Genomic DNA, 12,856 nt, shown 5'->3' with positions numbered 1-12,856 from the left:
TGCAATGACATTTTCAACGACCTCAGTTGGCCTCAACCCTTTTCTATTATATATCTGTGTGAGATAGATAGCTTCAATCTGATTGAATATTACCCATGATTATTGCAACCGCAGGGCGCATTTACTATGAAATCGTGCATTTCCCCTCAGGCTGTCGGTCACCCCAGGCATGACCATAATTATTATGGTCATGGCCTCGTGACATCACATGACGTCATCAATATTAAGCCCATATATGGAGATCCCTGCCTGATGTCATCAATATTGGCCAGCAACTCTACATCTGACCTGGATCTGACCTCAAACCCTTAGATTTCCATATATGGAGCTGACCTGTTCTGACATTCCATATGTTCACCCCATTCGACTGGTATCATGTATTGAATCGGCGAAATCATCCATTATCAGCACGTTTGAATGGTGCCAAAAGGTCCATACTGGCATCCTCATTGTTCAGTATGTCATTATCTGCGATTGTAGCATTGTCATTATCACTGATGTCCTGACGGAGGCGCGCCATGTCTGGTGGCCATGAGCTACGTGAGGCACCGCCGAGCGAGGCACTAGCCGAGCGAGTCGCCGTGCCGAGCGTTGCGAAGGCCACCAGACCCGACTCAGCGCCGTCCGAGTTACATCCTGATAGGCAGAGAATAGTATATATTAGTAGCTCCTAGTTCCATGCACCGACAATAGTTGGAAATGACACGTCCACCAGGGGGAAACCTTGACCAGGCTATGTGGTGAGGATGCCAGTATGGACATTTTGGCACAATTCAAACGTGCTGATAACGGATGATTTCGCCGTTCCAATGCAGAGATAACGGTCGAATCCGCTGATATGTTGATCCTTCCCCATCCGTCCTCCCTCTTCGATGTCTCCCTTTTGACTGATCCATTTAAACTCTAGACGGGCCTGCCAGAAAGTTATTTAGTAGGCTATACATCCGCACCCGGCAGAAGACTAGTTAATTAAGGGACGGCCCTACCTGGGTCATCATCAAGCCCTGTACACTCAAGACACTGCCCACCCTTAGATCTCCATATATGGAGCTAACCTGTTCTGACATTCCATTATGTTGATCTGACCACATCAAACCCTGTACACTCAAGACACGCTCTATAGAGTGTCGCAGTCCCGCCCCCTACCCTGGACCAGGAAATGATTCTCCGTTCATTTTTCCCATAGACATTTCTTAAAGTATTTATTTAAAGACGGTTACGCCGCGGACAAAGCCAACTCGAGTCGTGACAACTCATGACATCACAAACAATATTTTGGACCAAACAAATAATTACAAAGAAGAAAAACAACAAAAAAAGTGTTGTAACCTGCCGTTTTTTTCTTCTTTCTAATTATTTGTTCGGCCCAAAAAATTGTGTTTGTTGTCATGATTTGTCACGACTCGAGTTGGCTTTGTCCGCGGCGTAAACGTCTTTAAATAAATACTTTCTGAAATGTCTATGAGGAAAATGAACGGAGAATCATTTCCTGGTCCAGGGTAGGGGGCGGGACTGCGACGCTCTATACTGTATATGGCCAGTACAGAATTCATTCCATATGTTGATCTGACCCCCCCCCCCCCCCCCCAGGCGGATGCGTGCACCCACACGTGCGCGGATGCGACCTCGCCTAAAAAGGGCGAGGTCGCTTCTCGCCCTCAGGCGTCTTACTGGTTATATATATTCCCCAGAATATGAAAGCAAATAGTAATAGAACTGTATCCAAAGCAATGCCTTGTTAAGCCCCGTGGCTTCATGTACATTCTTTGTCCTGCTGTATTTTTGGGCAAGGGCAGAGCGATGATGAAGTGACTGTGGCCGTGTATTTTTGTAAGTTATCACAGACACTTGACAGGAAGTGAGAGAAGGCCACAAACAGGAAGGAGTGGAATGTGTTTCCTGTTGGCCAGTGGTGTTAGACAGGGCAGATTCCTTATACCACCGTGTGACGCACGCACGCACGCACGCACGCACACGCACACACACACACACACACACACACACACACACACACACACACACACACACACACACACACACACACACACACACACACACACACACACACACACACACACACACACACACACACACACACACACACACACACACACACACACACACACACACACACACAAGAATGTTTTTCCACTGGAATCAGGGAGAAGCAGACCGCCAGGAAAGAGAAACAGTAAAGAGTAGATAACATTGAGACAGTGTGCCCCCCATGCACTGCTACAATTTAACCGAGCAATGGATCCCTTCATGCCAAGTGATCATTCATAGTTGGGGAAAAAAAGGACACACGTACACCTCATTAATGCGGCAATAACAGCAGCAAACGACTCCCGAGCCATGGCGACAGAAAATGTTTTCACGAGCCTGGTATGGAATGCATACCAGTGTATACTATCAGAGAAGTGAGAGAATGTGAACTATAGGGAGCCAAATAGCTCCAGATAGTGAAATAGCGTGCAGGGGGTATATGAAATTAACATTGAGTGTCCTTGAGGGGCTTCCTGATTGAATCACAGAGACCCAATGACGTCATACACGGTTTAAACCATTCAGGGCGGGAACCCCTTTTGGTGTTTTAAAGCATTACGTTATACTTTAGCTATTGGAAAATAGCAGGTCTACAAGCTCGTAGCGCGGCACCGAGTGCCGCGCTACGAGCTTGTAGATTTGCCATTTTTGAAAAAGCGTGAAAATGTGCGCAAATCGCTTTTTAACTCAAATATTTGCTTCTGGGGGTGGGGGGGGGGGGGGTCCTTGGAACAACATATTTTGAGATTGGGTTTCCGGGGGCCAATTACATGAAAATCGACGTGAAAATGTGTGAGAACGACTGACATAGAAACATGAGGGTTTTTCAGAAAACTGTCAGGATTTAGAAGGCATTTGTAGAATGGGCCTCCGGCGGTCTAAATGGGTTAGGTCATATTTTGGAGTGGAGTTGAAGATGAAAAGCGAGGGACTGCGCGAGGCGGGAGGGAGGGAGAGCGGATGAGTCACCGCCTCATTGATGACTGTCTTCAGTGAGTGGTCAGATCATTCAGGTACAGAGAGACACACAAACACGGCACGACCGCCTAATGGCACTCAAATAACCCATTTAGGCCTGACCTCGAAATTTAAAAAAAAAATCTTCTAAATCCTCCAGTTTTCTGAAATAAATATTTTCACGATTTTTCAAAAATAGCAGACCTACAAGCTCGTAGCGCGCCACTCGGTGGCGCGCTACGAGCTTGTAGATCTGCTATTTTTCAATAGCTAAATTATAACACAATGTTTAAAACACCAAAAGGGGTTCCCGCCCAAAATGGGATAAAATGACTTATTGGGAACACACAAAATACACCTTTTAGCAAGATTAAATATTATTGATGCCCTCGTCCTGTAATAAGACTGGTTCTAAATGTTGATTACTCTCGGTCTTATATAATGCAATTTATGGAGCCAGATTTGAATAACAACCGCTTGCCCCATTATAAGTCTTACAAATGTTGGGTTACTTTGTCCTGAGTGACAAAATGGTTACAATTAGTCTGATGCACAGTTGATATTTATCAGACATCAATACATGTAAGGTCATATAGTTAATATATATCTGCCTACTAGACCTGTCTGGTGGTTATTAAACTGATGTCTGTGACAAAGTAGACCTGAAGTTGGAAATCCATACCTTCACCATTTATTTTACCTGCTGAAAAATGACTCAAATTAATCTGCAACGTTTAAAAAAAACACTTCTAAATCCTAACATTTTTCTGAAAAACCCATGTTTCTATGTCAGTGGTACTCAACCTTTTTCATGTCAAGGACCCCCAGAATTATCTTTATTGGGCCACGGACCCCCATCTCAAAATATGTTGTTCCAGGGACCCCTCAGAAGAAGCCAATATTTTAGTTAAAATTGTTCGCTCTGAAATATATATTCAAAGATTTGCACCGCATTTTCACGCTTTTTCAAAAATAGCAGACCTACAAGTTGCTTGTAGATCTGCTATTTTTCAATAGCTCAAGTATAACATAATGCTTAAAACACCAAAAGGGGTTCCCGCCCAGAATGGGTTAAGGAGAATATTTCCTCTTGTGCTTTTCTAGAATGAATACAGACTGCAATTAATATTTAAATACAAAAAAGTTTTATTATTAAAAACTACACGCAAAGAAATGAACATAATTTGCTAACTTTAAACCATACACAAGTATACGACCAAAACAGAAGCTTCCCAAAGTGATAGAGCAAGTGCAAAGACCTGGGATGTTCAAAAGCAACTCATAACTTAGGTTTGTGTTTAGTGAACATGTATCCTATGTAGTGTGAATACTTTTGTGAAGTTACAGCAATTACTGAGATCATAGCAAGATCACGTTTCATCACTGTAATTCAGTGGTTCCCAAAGTGGGGTCCGGGGACCCCAATGGGGGCCTTGAGGCAGTTCCAGGGGGTCCCCAGCTATTATAGTTTAGTACAATAGATAGTACAATTTGTACACTAAACGGGTTGAGAATCTCTGCTAGAGCCGTACAAATCTTCTCTTATGGGGGTCCCTGGCATATCTTTTCAAATGGGGGTCCGCGTGGCTGATTAGTGTCAATTTGGGGATCCTTGACATGAACACGTTTGGGAAGCACTGCTGTAATTTGAACAGCCTCAAGGTCTCTTATTGGTGTATAGCTCCCCCCAGTGCTGGAAAATGGAACTGCTGGTTAAGTGTCAGCCGACTCCTTCAATGCAGTGTCAGGTATGTGATATCACGTAATAATCACCCCTCCCTCCACCCAACAGAAAGCTTTAGAAATCCAACGAAGCTGGCCTGGGCCGAGCGGCTGAGCAGTCCAGGCACCTATAGGCCTGTGACGGTGTGTCGCGGGTTCGAGACGTCCCGAGCCCGTCTGCCTTTCCTGTCCAAACATTACTGTACCCTATCAATAAAGGCAAAAAGCCAAAAAATATATATCTTTAAAAAAATAAATCCAACAAAGCATGGAAATCACAATAGGCTTCTTTTAAGTGAAGAACTTATTGCAGAATAGTTCAACTTTTGATCTCGGTGGGAAAAAGGGTCCCAGTTGAACAGTAAACATCACACGTGAAAAGAACACGAGATGACATCCTGACACCGGATCAGTGCATCTTTCTGCACCCCGATGGGAGTCTGCAGAGCCGACACCTGGAAGTTGAGCACGTCGATGTCCGACGCTCCGAAGGTCGCCACCACCTTCACCTTCTCGTGCATGTGGAACTGGACCTGCTTGCTGGTCATGGAAATGAGACATCTCAGAAAGTTCTCCCTCAGGGATGATCGCGCACACTGCTCCTCCCGCAGGTGTGCACCGTCCGTCTTCGACCCGGCGGAAGTCGAGATGGACGTCGGACCGAGGGCGATGAAGCGGGGCGAGTTGGGTTCGAATCCCCGGCTGTGGGGGTCGGGTCCTCTGGGTAGCCGGAGCACCGCCACGGGGGTCTTCATGGTTGATTCGCTCTGCAGTTGGATTGGAAAAAGTGTATTAACCCATTTAGGCCTGATGTCGAAATAAAAAAAAAGAATATATATTCAAAGATTTGTGCCGCATTTTCACGATTTTTCAAAAATAGCAGACCTACAAGCTCGCCGAGTGGCGCGCTATGAGCTTGTAGATCTGCTATTTTTCAATAGCTAAATTATAACAATGTTTAAAACACCAAAAGGGGTTCCCGCCCAAAATGGGTTAAAATAATCAGTGATGGTATTTCATCATCATACACTTTGGACCTCGCACAGTGACAATGCTACTAATAAAATGTAAGCTGCGCTGCATTTGTGGCAAGTCTACATCAGAGTAATATAGTAAGAGAGTGGCGACACTAGCGTCGACTCCCATTGTAACCAATGGAACGCGGAAGTGCTCATTCTATCTCAATGGGATCGTTCCAATGTTTGGAACTATAGCCCATAGGCACCCGCTTTGCGGCGAGATCAAAGCGTGTCGCTTACTCTCCTACTCTACACTCTGGTCTACATGTACTGTAGCTTGGATGCCAGGCTATGGGATCTGTGGTTGCGGCTCCATGGCCCGGACGCCGCCGGTGTGGGATAGGTTCATTGATAATAACGGAGGCTGTTTTGACGCGCGGCGTTCACAGACAATTTGTTTGTGTGTGCCCAGAGACAACAACCTGAACAAGACAAATGCTGAAGTAACGTGAATGTGTAGCAGGATCAAACACTGTCTCCCAACTCCCTTACAGAGCTGTGTGTGTGTGTGTGGGTGGGTGGGTGGCTGGCTGGGTCCGAGCACGAAAACAGCTAGCCCCGCTCGGGACCCCCCGGTTTAGCTCTTGTCTTTCGCTACCCCGGAGGGTCCCGTCCCACCTGTGTCGTGCTACATGCTAATTCTCAAACGCACACTGACTTACCGTCGCTTTTGCCGCGCTGTGTGTATGATAGTGACGTGTTCCAAAATAAGCATATAGGAGCTATAGGAGACAACGGAGACAACTGAACCCTCCACGAACGGCACAGAAGCCGTTAAGTGTGACCGTTTTGGCAGCTCTGAAATTCTCTTCCTTCCTTCCTTGACTTCCTTATTGACATCCTATCTGCGCGTCAGTCCCTACGTTCCTGCCTCTGATCTTGCCAGTTCCGGCGCTCGGTACAATGGGATGTCAATAAGGAAGTCAAGGAAGGAAGGAAGAGAGAATTTCAGAGCTGCCAAAACGGTCACACAAAGATTAAAAATACTTAACGGCTTCTGCGCCGTTCGCGGAGGGTTCAGTTGTAGCATGTAGCAGCATGTAGCACGACACAGGTGGGACGGGACCCTCCGGGGTAGCGAAAGACAAGAGCTAAACCGGGGGTCCCGAGCGGGGCTAGAAAACAGCATACTACCTTGTTCAATACATCATAACATTTAGAGACATACAAATAGGGCCCAGCAAAATGTGGGGGGAGGGCGTTACCTTTTGTCATTTGGGAGCCCGGTGATGCTATTAAATCTTGGGGAAAAATACGACCTGCGGGTGCCCACATTCATGATAGTTTGACCCGCCCCGCCAGCAAGTCAGCATTTCTTTACTCAACCCGCGGGTTGACCCTTGGGTTACAGTTCAATTTGTGTATACTATTTGACCGGCCCCAACCAAAGAGTTAACATTTCTTGACCCGCTCTGACCCGACCCGCGGATAACCCGCGGGCACCCTTGGGTTACAGGTCGACCCGAGCATCACTACTGCGGGGCAAGTGAGGGCTATAGACAGACAGACACAGATCAATCACTTTGCTAGAGTGACATGACGAGCTGGTAAACAGTGACTTTCCCATGCTATTACATACTATACTTTATTGACTTAGAATGGTGCAGATTTGCTCAGTTCATACTTGTGCCATAATTAACAGAAGGACTTTAGAAGGATTTTATTGTCTGGAATTTCTATCAAACAATCAAGTATCAAGCAAATGTGCACTGACGGCGCACAGAACCGTGGATATATCATAGCTGTCAACAACAATATAGCAACGTCAGCTAATAATACACACCAACACGCCTTTTTAAATGTGGACAACGCCGACCAGGCGACTGTCTAACATACACTTTTGATTTATTGTCCCCCCCAAAAAAGTCCAAACATAACCAACCGTGATGATCCCGCTTGCCTTGCTAGTTGCTTCAGTTGCTTGACTCCACTTCACAATGTTTTGGTTCTGCATGTCCATTGCTATGTCAGTCAGCAATGTTGTGGTTCTGTCAGCTTGGCGATGCTGCTTCAGCCTGTTCTGCAAACCATGCTGCAAACTTTACAGATTCGTCGCACAACTGTGACGACGATCGCCGAGCTACAAGCTGAGTAGTTGTTGTGACTCTATCCTTTTATTACTCTATGGTTGTGACTGTGAGCTTGTATATCTGCTATTTTCGGCGCGCGACACCGTCGTGCGACGGAGCATACATTTGATCTTCTTCTTCTTCTTCTTCTTCTTCTTCTTTATGTTTTACGGAAGTTAGCAACCAGTTTTTGGTGCATTACCGCCACCATGTGGTGGTGGAGGGGACCCAAATCATGGATCAACCTCAAAATTCCCTCTCCTCTCCTCTCCCAACCATAGAGTATATAAAAGGAGCTCCCAACACACACACACACACACACACACACACACACACACACACACACACACACACACACACACACACACACACACACACACACACACACACACACACACACACACACACACACACACAATTCAATTCAATTCAATTCAATTCAATTCAATTCAAAGGAGCTTTATTGACATTTTATAGACATACGTTTACATTGCCAAAGCAGGCAATGTATGTTTTCTCATGCCAATAAAGAGCTACAGCATTTTGTAAACAGAGCTATATCACATAGCCTACATTGCATCGTCGTTATACATTTATACAGGGTATACAGCTTTTTTTTTTAAACAAATAGCAGCATTTTGTTTTTGCAGTCACTTTGGGACAAATAGCAGCATTATTTCCTCAAGACTATTTAGATAGTAGGTAAGTAAGCCTTGCCGAGCCATGATGTCATGAGGCCCGGTCGAGCCATGAGGCCCATAGGGCAGGAGCTATATCTCCTGTTTCTGTAGCGTGAGGCAATTTAAATAGTAGCCTATTTATACAAAAAACCTCTGATGTAATGTGTTTTGAAACACTGTAGGTTGAGAAGGTTGGGGACTACCTGATCAAGAAAGTACTGCCGAAGCAGACAACCCGCAACACTCCAGGTTAGAATAAAGTTCTTACGGTGCAAGGCTCGAATATACAAGTTGAAATGAAGAAAATGCCAGCATAGACTCAAGGTGTGAGTTCAGCATTGTCTGTTTTGTCTATTAACTTCCCAGGCACTTTTAGGGGCAGGCCCCATATTCAGTATGATAGCTCTTTGTGATGTATTCATATTTTATTATATCTATTTATACTGACCGTTGGCAATGCCACTTTGATACACATATGTGTCTCCTCATGCCGAACAACTTTCGTGTTCTGACTTTTGACCTCTGACCTTTAGATCACCTGACATTTTTAATTATATGATAAACAGTTCAAATGTATCTCCCCCCCAGGATCTTTGCACGAAAACTTCTACACGTGAACTTTGGACCTATATACGGACAATACATCGTAGTGAAAAAATGAAGTTTTTATGAGCCAATGAAAATTGCTGGGTTGTGAAAATTCTTCTTCTGCACCTAATACCTATATGAATACTGGATGATGTTACTGTTTAGAATGAGTCAACTGACTGTGTCTGCATAGCTCAGTCGGTAGAGCTCTCGCCATTGGACCACAAGGTTGTGTCTTCAAATCCGGGTAAAGACAACTCAGTGCATTGTGTGCTGCAAGTTTTGTGATGACTCAACTATAGAAATATTGAAGTAGATTACATTTGACCTCACTACCTCAGGCACTAGGACATGGCATCACAATAATAGAGATACTAGTAACTGTAATAGTGAAATAGTGTAATAAGTCTCATTTTGTAATAGTGTAATAAGTATAGTTAGTGTAATAGTGTAATAAGTGTAATAGTGTAATAGTGTAATAGTGTAATAAGTGTAATACGTGTAATAAGTGTAATAGTGAAATAGTGTATTAAGTCTAATTTTGTAATAGTGTAATAAGTGTATTTAGTGTAATAGTGTAATAGTAGTGTAATAGTGTAATAGTAGTGTAATAGTGTAATAAGTGTAATAAGTGCAATAGTGTAATAGTGTAATAAGTGCAATAGTGTAATATTGTAATAAGTGCAATAGTGTAATACCGTACTGTATAAATGGTGCATTTATATAGCGCCTTTATCCAAGGCGCTTTACATAGATTGTGCATTACATTCACACATTCACACACACATTCATACACCGATTGTGGCGGAAGCCATGCAAGGTACCAACCAGCACATCGGGAGCAATTTGGGGTTCAGTGTCTTGCCCAAGGACACTTCGACATGTAGACGGGAGGAGCCGGGATTCGAACCGCCGACCCATGGATCATTGGACGACCTGCTCTACCTCCTGAGCCACAGCCGCCTGTATCATACTGTGCTGTACCGTACCGTACCGTACCGGGACATGTTATGAGCATGTAGATCTGCTAATTTCTAAAGGTTTGAGTACTTATGCTGAACTAACACTGAATGATTTTCCTGTTAACAATGGAGTAACTGATTGTCTTCGTGTAGTCAGTAGAGCTCTTGCCCTTGGACCGCAAGGTTGTTGTTTTCTGTTTTCTGTTGTCTTCTATCTTGGTCCTGCTTTATCGCTGCTTGCAGCTATATTTATTATTATATTTGCTGACTCATGAGTTTTTCGAGTTACAGTATATTTATATATGCATATCGATTTTGTTTTTGTCTTTAACGGTCCTTTTTTCTCCATTTCCCCCCCCTTTTTTATTGTCTTTGTTTCATTGTTTTAGCTGTCCCTGTGTGTGTAAGGCCACCTATGTGCATTGGTGATTTACATGTTTGTCTTGTTAGAAAATATATATATTTTTTAAAATTGATAAAAATGTGACTGAATGTGAAGGTAGCCTACTGGGGGGAAGCCACACTGTTGGGATTTTGAACGTCCACAACCCATGCGGTATAGGCTATTACATATCTTTGGCCTCGCTCTGTGCCCTTTCGTATTGTGGAAGCTGTGCTGAACGCACACACATATGGCATACCACGTTCCTGTATATTTTAGCATTGGGGGAGTGTCCATATGTTAATTATATTCGCTTTAGAGTCAAAGTAATGAGCAAATCGGATAAAAGCTGGCTTTTATTTGTGTTTTTAAATATCAGTCAGTGTCTCCCTATGCTACTCAGCAATGTTGACAGGTGTAGCCTGCCTTCTTCTTGAAAGCCAATATGCCAGACAGAAACTTACTTTGTGTTCTCTCTAGATCTATTATAGACACACGTACCACACCACAATAGTGAAAATTAAAAAAATAGAGTCAAACATTGTATGATGTTATTATTTTCCTGAACCAATTATTTGACAAATAATTGGTTTCATTTGCAATCATTCAAATATCCTGTATTATTTATTATTCATTCAGAATACGTCTGTATTCCAATCTGAATACACTATATTCTGTCTTCAATCCATAGAGATTCCATACGGTAGCCTATGTCCATCAACCCTTTTCAGAACATGTGGAATGTGTGTGTGTGTGTGTGTGTGTGTGTGTGTGTGTGTGTGTGTGTGTGTGTGTGTGTGTGTGTGTGTGTGTGTGTGTGTGTGTGTGTGTGTGTGTGTGCATGTGTGTTTGTGTGTGTGTGTGTGTGTGTGTGTGTGTGTGTGTGTGTGTGTGTGTGTGTGTGTGTGTGTGTGTGTGTGTGTGTGTGTGTGTGTGTGTGTGTGTGTGTGTGTGTGTGTGTGTGTGTGTGTGTTAGGGTTCTGGAAAGTTATTAAAGTTACAATTAAATCTGGTGATAAGTTTCATGGTGATAACAATTTCTTAAAATGTGTCATCCAATTCACCTATAGGTGAAAATAACATGTGATAAGTAAATATCAAAAAAGTCCTGTAGAAGGGTCATCATATACGGTACTTTACTTGAAACAGTTTAATCTATATTAACCCATTTAGGCCTGACGTCGAAATTTAAAAAATCTTCTATGGCTTTGCCTACTCATTTTGTAATCATTGTGGCGAAATCTCCTGGGAACTCCGATTAGGTCATTCTGTTTCAAGCTCCGCCAATAAAGAGACACCATTTGGCCATGCAGTTCAAACCTGTCACCCTTCACTGCAGAGCCACTATAGACTTCATAGACAGCAGCTACAGAACAACAACAGGTAAGCCCTCGATGCCCTTTTAGGGTGACCAGAATCAGATCCAAACTGTTCATTTGAGGGACAGACGTAATTGTGTGGGACCGGGGGAACGGGAGGGGCGCTAGCTATTTTAAACTTTTGCTGATATGTTACAAAAACTAAATTGATGTTGTTTTCCAGTGCCAGGGGCACATTTAATTGCATGGCAGTCCGATTGAATTAGTGTCAGTAAAAACATCTGGATGTTTTAATTGATGGTTTATAGCAGGGGCACACACACTTTTTTTAAATATATATATATTTTGTTTTATTAGGTTTTTTCCATTTTAAAATACAAGACATACATGACCAAACAAAACAAGAGACAAAACAAAAAAGTAAACAGAACACGCGGAAACAAAACAAAACAGACAACAACAAAAACAAAACAGACCCTCACAAGTATCCCCCCGCCCTTACCCTCCCATGCCCCGGGGGAAACAGAATAAGTTACTAAGTTTGAGATTCATGCATTAAAGTAATTAAGATTAAATGCTAGCAATAGTGGAAGCAATGTAAAGAAAACAAATTGAACTATTTCATTTTTAAATATATATATATATATACACACATAGCCTACATGTATCCATACACACATATACATACATACATGCACATACATACACATTCATACATATGCGCACACATACGCATAACCGTGCACACATGTACATACATGCACGTACACATATACGCATGATCACAGTATACTCACAGTAGAGGGGGAATATTGGAATTAGTTCCTACTTAAATTGTGGTTAAGGAATTAATGTATGTGAGGAATGGGTCCCAGGTTCTGTAGAAGTTATTCAACGAACCCCTAACAGTGTATTTGATTTTTTCCAAATGGAGAAAGGATGACAAATCGTTTAGCCATACTGACACCTCAGGAGGATTAGGGTTCTTCACTGGAAGAGCCCTAATCCTCCTGAGGTGTCAGTGTCATTAGGGCTCTTCCAGTGGAGCAATATACGACGCCTGGCTATGAGGGAGGAAAAAGCAACCGCATCAACACACACTTTTTTTTACT

The 12,856-nt window shown here is 43.2% G+C and overlaps 1 protein-coding gene across 1 annotated transcript; it reads right to left on the bottom strand.

The window, feature by feature from the left end:
- Positions 1-4,131: 4,131 nt before the first annotated feature.
- On the bottom strand, positions 4,132-7,899 carry gemin7 (gem (nuclear organelle) associated protein 7). Its single transcript, XM_079515064.1, has 2 exons — positions 7,627-7,899; positions 4,132-5,492 (listed from the first exon to the last, which is right to left on the bottom strand). Exons 1-2 carry the CDS (start codon positions 7,702-7,704, stop codon positions 5,094-5,096), a joined length of 477 nt encoding a protein of 158 aa, XP_079371190.1. The 5' UTR covers positions 7,705-7,899; the 3' UTR covers positions 4,132-5,093.
- Positions 7,900-12,856: the final 4,957 nt, after the last annotated feature.

This window comes from Electrona antarctica (assembly GCF_951216825.1).
Source record: "Electrona antarctica genome assembly, chromosome: 11".
Classification (NCBI taxonomy): Eukaryota; Metazoa; Chordata; class Actinopteri; order Myctophiformes; family Myctophidae; genus Electrona; species Electrona antarctica.
This window is presented reverse-complemented; position numbering and strand designations above follow the sequence as displayed.